Source organism: Pipistrellus kuhlii, unplaced genomic scaffold (genome assembly GCF_014108245.1).
Source record: "Pipistrellus kuhlii isolate mPipKuh1 unplaced genomic scaffold, mPipKuh1.p scaffold_m20_p_13, whole genome shotgun sequence".
NCBI lineage: Eukaryota > Metazoa > Chordata > Mammalia > Chiroptera > Vespertilionidae > Pipistrellus > Pipistrellus kuhlii.
In genome coordinates, this window is record NW_023425438.1 from 14350586 (window position 1) to 14360958 (window position 10373).

The window sequence follows — 10373 nt, forward strand, 5'->3', positions numbered from 1 at the left end:
TTCTCATAAATAAATAAAACTTGTTGCTGCTATGTGGGAGGCAGCTCTCTCCAAAATTAACCTGCAGTTTAAGGTGCCCAGCCCTGCGGGTCAGTTGGGGTCGACATCTGAACTCACTGTTAACTGTCCTTTGTGGACTCTGTCTGGGAGGCCCCTGCCCACTGGCTGCCCCTCAGACCGTTCGTGGCACCTGCATTGCTGTTCGGGGGATAATGACCAGCTCCCCGAGATGCACCCTCCAAGGTGAACACACATTTGCCATTAATTCAGACCACCCATCCACACCGTAGTCTGCCTGCAGGTTTGATCATGGCCCTCCAGCCTCTTCCACAAAATGTAACAGACATGCTCTTCATCTCATGGATGTGAATTTTCTTTCTTTACACAAAAAACGACACTTGAATGACATTCTTAATTTGAGCTCAAGTTTGCAGCGATCCAAAGAGTATAATGATGTCAGCTTTTGGGTCTCCTTTTATTTACACCTGAGTCAGAAGGTGACAAATGCCCAGCCTGATTTACGACATCGATGCAGGGCACCATCGATTCTGACAATGGTGTGTCATGTGTGTGTCTGTGGGGGAAAACTTTTAAAAAACGAAGGTAAAATACCAGCACAGTCTGACATCCTCGCGTTCCCCCCCCCCCCCCCGCCTTCTCCTCTGTCTGCATATAATCCTCAGCAAAGTTCAGCATCCCTGCCTTCTCTCCCCCCTCCCATCGTGCCTCCACACTCCCTCCAGCTCCCTGACTGACGGCTCACCAGCCAGGGCTCACCAGCCAGAACAGCGGCGGATCCAGGAACATCTGGCCAGGTGCTTCCAACACAATGAGAAACACGCACTTCATTGCTTTGGCCTCCAGGGGCCTTTTCATCTGTCTTGTTTGGTAAAAGAATAATGCACACACTGTATGGATGGAAATCAAAATGCAGATCTGCCAATAAATCACACCACCCAGGCACTTTCTTTTTTGGGAAAAAAGAAGAAAAAAAAGAAAAAGAAAAAAGAAAAAGATCGTGGTGCTGATTCTGAGCCCACAGGGAGGAAATACGTGCACGTAATTCTCTGCCTGCCTTCACCTCCTCAGTGCGCAGGCCGAGTGGCTGTTTCTCATGACCAACACCGTCAAAGTGTTTTAGTCTGTCCCATCCTTCATTCTGTGCAGAATTAGAGTCAGTGTGCGATGGCACACCGTACGAAGACGGTGAAATATTACAGCTGTCACTGCAGGCTCCTTATGAAACCCCAGCCCGCTGCCGTTGGTACCTTGGCAGCGGGGGCTGCTGGGTTGGTATGTGTAGACGTGTGACGGACACGGAATTATTTTATAGTTTAAGGCACACAGTTGATCCCTACTGCATCCCACAGATCTCTGCGGGATGCTAGAAAAACAAATATGTTTAAGACAGAGGTCCCCAAGGGGTCACAGACCTGGAGTATAAGGAAACAGATGACATTCTGCGTGGCAAATAAATGGCAAAAGTAACATCAAAGTAAACGACAGTGGCGAGACAGAGGAGGATCGGCAGGAGGCTGCGGCATGCAGGGCTCTTTCGGCGCCCACCCTTCACCCTTCACCCTTCACCCTTCACCCTTCACCCTTTACCCTTCACCCTGCACCCTGCAAGCCTCTGGAAGCATCCTTCCAGTAGGAGGTCCTGAGAAGTGGGCGGGGCTGGAAACGCTTCCCTCTCCTGCAAGGAGTACCTTCCTAAGCAATCTGAGGGGTTCTTCTTCACACACTGATCAATGTTATTTCAAGTTCTGTCCGTCTAAAAAGGAAGTTGGGACACAGAGGGAAGTCTTTCTGAATAGTTCTGATGACGCTTGGAGCACTGCCAAGCCAAGAATCTAAGACTCCTGGTTCCTGGATGCTGGGATTTACCTGGGTCCTTCTGGGGGTCAGTGAGAAAGTTGGCCGTGGAACCCAGAAATCCTCATTCTCAGATGGCTAGTCGGACCTCAGGATGGGCACCCATATTCCTGGATGCAAAGCCACACCTAGACTATGTCAAATCTACTGAAATATCCCGTTTGGAGTTCTCTTGCAGTGACACTCACTGTTTGGCATCAGACCCCTGGAACTGCCATGAGGTACCAAAGCAGAATCTCCCATGATGCTCTGTGAACCCCCGCTTGGGAGACACTGGAGAGGGCGGGCCAGCTGCAGACCTTGGGCAAGTTATTGCACTTCTTAACTCCGTGTCCCCAGCTTAACCACAGATCCAACCCAGGGGGTGATTCTGAGTCAAAGTAATGAATTGATAGACAGGGAATAAACATTGCTACGTGTTAGTCATGCATGAGGATTGAGAGGAAGATGGCATATCTGTCTTCTCTCTGGAGCAGGGATGAGAGGCACCGCCATGGACCGCCAAGCCGCAGATGGTCCTCTGGGGGACTAGACAGTGCTGAGCATTGTCAGCATGCAGATGTCCCCTCTCAGGGGGGCTCCATCTAGCAGGCGACTTCACGGAGGCAGGTGCCCAGCTCACCAACACTGCAGCAGCTCTCTGCTCTTACGCTCTGATCGCCAGACCCGGTGTCTAAGGAGTCTAACAAACGCTGTCTAAACAGGGCATACCCATCCATGGACGCCGGGATTGTCACTCTGTCTGCAGAGGGCATGGCCATGTGCCAGGAGCATCCACAGAAACTGCTGGGATGGCACCAGCATCACCTTTCCTAGGCTCAGTGTTCTGTAAGTTAAACACGTGGATACAGACATCTCATGTGACCCCCTCACCACCAAACGGAGAGAACGGGCCCGGAGGAAGATGCACTAACTATCTAGGCTCCCCACCTCCCAGAGGCCGCGATCGCCATGTGCAAACAGGCTGGCCTTGACCGGGTGGGAAGAAGGCTTAATTCACACCAAACTGTCTGGGAAGCAGGCGCTCCTCCTGCGAGAGAAGGCCCCAGTGCCTGCTCTCCTCCAGGCTGGCACTGACCGGGGAGCACACCTGGGAGCACTGCCAGCCCCGGCAGGTGTGTGGCTGTGGTTGTGACAGCGCCTGCTGCTTGCCTGCCTGTCCTCCCCTCTCTCTGCAAGATGGATGCTCCCGCTTCCTTGTTTTCCATGCCATCCCTGGCTCTTGCATTCCGGCCTCCGCCCTCGCCTCCCTGCTGCCCTGGCTCCTCTCTTATGAATCCAGCCTCATGGAGGACCCCGCAGGCTCTTCCTGGAGCCGTTTGCCTCCCTGTCAAAGCAAAAGCAATGGCAGAGAAGGAGGGGAGGGTGGCAAGAGGCAGAGGCTCCAACCAGACGTGACAGCTCCCAGAGAAGGCGCGCGGCCCTCGGCTCGGCCACGTCCCTTAAACGCTCCTGTTCTTCTCACGTGAACGTGCAGGTCCGAGAGGCACCGGGCGCTCTGCCTCAGGAAGACCTGTGCCCTCCGGGACGGCGGTCACCAACCTTTCAGACCCCATGGACCACCAGTGCTCCATGGACAACCGGTTGGCGACTGCCGCTCTGGAACGCTGAGAATATTCTAAGGACGGTGGTGTGAGAGGAGGGCGAGGCCGCACTCTGCAGCCGGGATGCCCAGGTTCAAATCCCAGCTCGGCCACAGAGCTGTGCAGCCACGGGCAGGTCGCTAACCCTCTCCGTGTCTCAGCGTTCTCGTTTCGGTGATGAGAAAAACGACCCCTAACTCGTACAATCTGGGGAAGATTAAATCTGTTAATGCATAAAAAGTGCTTAGAGAATACTGCTTATCACACAGTAGTGCCCAAGGAGTGGAAGCTAAGATAACAGTATTATCTTACTCATGACGTGGATTGTTATTCGTGTCACATTCATGGATTGTTGCTCATGACACGTGTATGGCCAAAATGCGTACAGGGTCGGAAGGCACAGAGAGGTACATTTTTTTTTAAATGACAGCCAGCTCCTATCAGGGAGGTTCCTGAGCGCCGGCCCTGTCCGGGCCCTAAAGACGCAGGGGGAACCAGAGAGACGAGTTCCCCACTCTCTCAGGGCTGCCGGGCTAGTGGGAACGAGGACAAGAGGAAGACGAGACGGTGATAAGTGGCTGTGAGTGAATGAGGCACGTGAACGAGAGGGACCAGGGCCTCCCTGGATTAGGAAGGCAGCAGCGGCTTCTCCAGCAGACTCCCCGAAGACACACTCATCCAGGCGGAGAAATGACAGCCGCAGCTGCGAAGGAGAGTCCCGGCTCCCGGCAAACCAGGCAGGAAGCCACGAGGGTGGGGAGGAGGAGGCACAATTTCAACGTGAGGAATCAGAACCCACAAACTTGCATTTGGACCTGTCTCCGTCCTCTACAGAAATAGAGCAGATGAAGGGAACTATATTTTTTAAAAAGAAAAATCTAATTTAGATCAACATTTATAAACTACATCTCTTTTAGAAGGAACTCGGGGAGGAATTTCTGTCAGCTCTTAGCATCTCAAAAAGCTGTACTTATCCTTGGCAATTACCTTCTTAAGAAAGGCTTTTATAGATGCGATGAGACATGCAAATGGCTTGCTCCCTCTTTTGTGGCCTACAAGGAGCTTGAAACTGAATTTTCAACAGCGCTGCAGGTAGGCAATTTTCTCTGAAATCACTTTATTCTTGGCTTTATTTTTCTTCTATTCTGCTCACACATTTTCTTTGATGTGCCTCTTTACTTATTGTAGTACAGGTGTGCATGTAAAATAAACGCCCCGAATCCTCTTTAGAACAAGTTATTGTAGGTTATAGTAAGTTTACAGCTCTAGGTAATTTAGCACCCATTTCCAAAAATACCATTTTTCTATACCTGCCTACATAACCCACATTTCATATGCATTGGGTATGTGTGTGTGTTTAAAGTTTCAATTCACCTTATCCCACAACCCCCATCTTTCCCACTCACCCAGTCCTACTGCTTTTTAAAAATATATATTTTATTGATTTTTTACAGAGAGGAAGGGAGAGGGTAGAGAGTTAGGAACATCAATGAGGGAGAAACATCGATCAGCTGCCTCCTGCACACCCCCTACTGAGGATGTGCCTGCAACCAAGGTACATGCCCTTGATCGGAATTGAACCTGGGACCCTTGAGTCTGAAGGCCAATGCTCTATCCACTAAGCCAAACCAGTTAGGGAAATACTACTGCTGCTTCCTTTAAAGGGCAAACATCTTCCACAGCACATGCCCGACTATAACTGGTTCACAGCTTGGAGCGTGGGTCTGTGTGTGCATGGAAGTGGGGAGTGGCTTAATGGGGAGGTGGGGAGTGTACTGGAGGCAAGGAGTTGGGGGGGGTGAGTAGTTGTGTGTAGGGAGTGCACAGAGGTGAGGAGAGTGGAGTGTGCGTGCATATGTATGTGTGTGTGTGTGTGTGTGCGCGCGCGCACGCGCATGCACATGCACCCACATGCGTGTGGTTGTGGGCGTCCCCTGAGATAAGCAGTGGCAGGACCTATGGAAATTTCTGCAAAGGTGAGCTTGCACCTCGGGCAGTCAGCCCGCCCTGCAGTCTCTCCAGGCCACCCGCCACAGTCACAGCACACACACACACACACACACACACACACACACAGGCGTGCTCTGAGCAGCGCATTCACAGAGGCAGCCCTGCCGCCTCCCTTCGTCAGCACTCTCACCAGAGCAGGCGAAAGGAATGACCGGGCTGGCGGCAGCACCCGCTGGTACAGGTGAGGGGCTTGTCAGAGCAGCTCCGTCTTAGCGGGACCCGGCCACACAGACTGTGTTCTGGGGAAAACCTTCCCGATGGCTCTGCGTGGCCGGCAGGGCCGATCGGGGAGGGTGCACTTCTCCGGCAGCCCTGCCCCCCTCAGCGGTGGGCGGGCCGCTCCAGGCAGGACAAGCAGGGCTCCATCCAGGAGAGGGGCACAGGGCAACTGCTAGGCATTCAATTCCAACACAAAGAAACGCACGTGGGAATCCGTGTTTGCACAGGATGCGTCCCCAATCTTCCTCCCCAGGTGCTTCTATTGCTCCAGGTCCCTGTCCAGCTGAGTTCATAGGAATAAACAAGACCGTAACATTCCCGCCCCGCACCCTCGGGGCCTTTGGACGGCCATTTCCAGAAAGGGACTAGGGTTTGGAAGTGAGTGCCTGCTGAGGTAGCAGCTGGGTGTTTGGTGGCTTGAATGGCCAGCTAGGTCAAGGTGATTGGTGAGATTAAGGTGGGGTTGGGAGGTGACACAAACAGGCATCTTCAGGAGCCAGCAGAGAGGAAGAAAGCCGGGTAAGGGCCCAAGACCAGCCGAAGGGGCCAGACTCCAGAGGAGTATACGGCCACGGCCAGGCTCGGAGCCTCACAACCAGCCTCCCCACTTTCCACTGAGATGTAATTCCTAAGGTCACAGACCGGGGACCTGGCTTTTGGATTGAGATGGGCGGCCACATTCTTTCTGTCCCCGATAGCACTGTGTCCTCCAGCAAAGACATGGGACCCTTATTCCCCCACAGACAGAAGGAAACAGAGAAGACTGAGGGAGATTGAGCTGGAGGTGGGAGTGAAGAGGTAAAGTGAGGAAGGGTGAAGAGGGGAGACAAAGATCTGTCCAGGATCGCCGAGCAGCTGAGAGGTGGGGACCGGAGTTAGGGTCCATGAATTTACAACAGATCAAGTCACCAAAGTGGGTCAAGCTCTTAGGTGACTTCTGGCTGTACATGGGGAGGGGGAGAGGAAGCTCACTGCTCAACAAATAAAATCCATGATGGCATTTTCCTAAGGAGACTTTACCCAAGTCACGGGGGGGCGGGGCACATTGGTCAGGAAGCCCCGGTTTGCATTTTGCATTATTCCATCTAACGCTATCACCCGGGGCAACTCACTTGGAAAATATGGGGAAATATAAGTGCTTCCATATAAATGCCATAGCGTATGATTTTAAAAGAAGGGGAGACAATTACACGAAAAGAATAGCATTTTTAAAGAACAAACGTTCATTTCTTTAACCTTATACATTTTAATTTTTCATCACAAGAGACAAGGATTTCAGCTAACAGAAATAACCTAAGAACTAAATGGAAGAAGTCTGTGATTCTATGCCTTTCCAACCTCCCCATCCACATCTGTTTTCATCAGGCTATTGACTTCTGGGGAAGGAATTATTACAGGTGTCACATGGACCCTTTCTTTTCATGAAAGTCAAGGAAATAGGAAAATCCAGGCGGATGCGCCCGGCCCTTGGAGAGCAGCTCCCTCACTCCTCCCAGGACAGGGCTTTGCACTGCAGGAGACACAACAATAACCTCCGAATGGCTTTCCTTTGCTGCGGGCAACTGCCCGGCGCACTTGCTCTATCATCGTTCTATGAATCATTCAGGGGTAAGGGCCGCCTCTACTTGCATCCAGAGGGATACAAACATACCATAAAGGAAAAGGAAAAAAATCTATGGGCATCAGAACACAGCAGCCAGACAGGTTAGCTCCCCGGTTCCATCTGTTCTAGCCAACTCTCCCTGGACTGGCTCCCTACATCAGAGCAGGCTGGGACCCCAGTGCTCAGCTGTCAGACTGACTCGGACCCCGGCCCCGCAGAGCGAGGCTTCCTAATCCTTACCCATTCTGATGGGCCTTGTCCTACCGCCTTCCCCACTGCCGGCGGGGGGGTGAGGGGGGGGGCCTGCAGTCACATGCTTTTGTCAAGTGATCTGCAGCTCCAGGCTGCTCAGTCTGCAGAAAAGAAGACGGGAACACAGAGGGTCAGAAAGTAGCTCTCTCCCGGGGCGCCTCACAGCGTCCTGGCTTATGAAACACACCTGCCTTGTTGCCTTGCCCCAGAGGCCCCGCAGCCAGCAGAGGGCTCTGAGGTCAGCCTGGCCTCCCACCCACTGCCCCCTTGGATCCATCCAAGAGGAATAAGACTCGCTGATGTCGACCTGGTTCAGAAATGCAGACGTGTCACCAGCTGGGCAGGGAAGGAGACTGATGAAAAGGCTGTCTCTCTCCGTCCCTCCCTCCCTCTCTCCCTCACCCCACAGTGAGGCCCACTGATGGCTGTGTCTGCGTACCAAGCTCTCAGCTTCCTTTGCCACCAACAAACTTTGTGACTCACAGTCTGCTTGCAGAGTGAGCAGCGAGCAGCCTCGGTGGCAGGTTAAATTGGGAATGTGCTCTTCTTCCAAACTCACCCTCCGGGTCCCCTGAGCCCGGCCTGGCAGTGGAGGTGGGAGGTGAGAACCATTTCCCTTCTCTTGCTAGCCCTAGGAGCTGTCAGAATCTGGTTCTGATGGTCTTACGCCCATCTGGATTCTCTCTCTCTCTCTCTCTCTCTCTCTCTCTCTCTCTCTCTCTCTCTCTCTCTCTCTCACACACACACACACACACACACACACACCACAGCGGTTCAGAGCCGCTGGATGCTCTGTGATGCAGTTGATTTCTTAGACTGGTCTGAGTCCCCAGTGCTGCAATGTGGAAACCAAAGTGCTCCCTTTCCTTCACCCACACTGCCTCCCAAGCCGGAGGAATAACTGGCCAGTGCTGGAGCAGACAATGCATCCCGAGGGTCTGGCTAACTGTTGCACATCAGGGGTGGTGGTGGGAGAAGGGAAGAGAGGCCAGGGGAGAGTCAGAAGGTGGTTACCCAGAGCTGCGCTGCTGCGCCCTCAGCAACCTCTCCCTCCTCCATCACTGCAGAGGGCCGATCGGGAAGTTGGGGGACCTGGATGCCTGGGCCCGTGGGGCAGGCAGAGGCCACCTCCATCCAGGAGACTCCCCGGCCCTCTGCACCGCGGGCGCCGCCTCCCACATCCCCGCAGCCGGACGGAAGGCGGGCGGCGGGTAGCTGGCAGCGAGCGTCCCCCGCCCTCCGCAATCCGGACCGGCTTCCGCAGAAAACTCCTCAGCACCACCCGCCTTTGTCAGCTCTGCAAACGCTGTCACCCAGGACCACCTTCCTCAAGACTCCAGGGGGGACCCGCTTTCCCGGAGCCCAGCGCCTGGGATCACTCAGCCCCCGGCCCCCGACGGACCAGCGCCCCCCGCCCCATCGCCTGCACCCCCGCCCCCTCCCCCGCCCCAGGGACCCCCGGAGACCAGGGTCCCCAGCGCGGGCATCTTTGTCCTCCCAGCGCCGGCGCGCGCACAGAGCGACCAACAGAAAGAGGCGCCGGGCTCCGGGTCCGCGCCCCGCGGCCTCGCCGGGGCCCCGAGGGGGACAAGGGTCCGCGTTTTGCAAGTTTGGAAGCCGAGCCGGGAGGCAGAGCCCTCCTTACCGTACATCTCCGCGGGGCCCGCGCCTCCCGCGGGGCCGCGTCGCCGCGTCGCCTGCAGCCAGCCCCCGGCGGCGCCGGCCGTTCATTCACCGGCGGCGGCGGCAGAGCCTGCGAGGCCGGCGGGCGGGAGCCGGAGGCCGGGGCAGGACCGGGAGGCCCCGAGCCGGGAGCCGCGCGCCCAGGCTACTGGCAGGCGGAGCGCCACCGGCCTCTGCTCCGGTTCCTGGGCAGGGCGGTGCCGGGGGCGGGGCCATGCTAATGAGGAGACCCTCCTCCCCGGCTCGGCCACTGGCGGCGCGGCCCCGTCCCGCCCCCCTCAGGCAGAGCCCCGCCCCCGCCCCGCCCCACCGCCGGCAGAGCCCGCCCCCCGCCGGCCTCCCACAAACCCAGATCCCAAGACGCAACTCCTTATCCCAAACCTGAGGTAACTCCCTGCTCCTGTCTTAAGTGCCCGTGGACCCGGGATCAGCAGTGGTGCTGGAAGCGGCAGGTGTACCCCTCTCCCAGATGGCTCCTGGATGCGTAAGGTGAGCCAGGGGTGCAAGGAAGACGAATTGGGGAACATCTTTCCTTCCACCCTCACCTGGTCCCCTTAGCTGAGCCCCATCCTCAGCCCGTCCCTCCAGCCACTCCCTGGCCGCAAGACTGCTACCCAACGCAGGAATCGCACTCCATTCCGCCCCCAGGTGCTGCGGGAAGTCAGTTTGCCTCTTCTCTCCAAGATGTTGGGTGTTCTTCACCAGCTTGGCGGTGAGGGTCCTCTCTGCCTGTGCCGCAGGGCCCGCTGCTCCATCTTCCGGGGCCGTGTTGAGAATCAGACCCAGAGGGCTCAGGACCCACACCCTGAAAACTTCTCCCACCTAGTCCAGCGCTGGCCTTTCCCCAGGCTTCTCACCCAGCCTCCACACCTTCAATATTTACTTCTTAGTTTCCCCTCTTGCTCCCATGGTTGAGGTGTCTACTAGATATTAGGGACAGGAGGTGTAATGATTTCCATTCTACAGAAGAGGAAAGTGAGGCTGAGAGAGGCTGGTTTGTGTTTTTGTGTTTTTTTTCCTCTCGATCCACCTAGCTGTATGTCTGCAGGCCAGTCATCTACCCTCTCTGGGCCTCAGCTTCCTGCAGGGCTGTTGGGAAGTTGGTATAAAACCCTCGTGACAGTACACAGCGGGCACTCTCATATTTA

The 10373-nt window shown here is 55.3% G+C and overlaps 1 protein-coding gene across 3 annotated transcripts in view; it reads right to left on the reverse strand.

Moving 5' to 3' along the window:
• EFR3B (EFR3 homolog B) overlaps nucleotides 1–9403 on the reverse strand; it is a 57802-nt gene extending 48399 nt beyond the window's left edge. For 2 of the 3 annotated variants that reach the window (XM_036435038.2, XM_036435037.2), the window contains exon 1: nucleotides 9188–9403. In XM_036435038.2, coding sequence (XP_036290931.1) covers nucleotides 9188–9194 — 7 coding nt within the window. In that variant the 5' untranslated portion in view covers nucleotides 9195–9403. The remainder of the gene's footprint in view (nucleotides 1–9187) is intronic. The other variant, XM_036435036.2, reaches the window with a different exon arrangement.
• Between the last annotated feature and the right edge of the window lie 970 nt (nucleotides 9404–10373).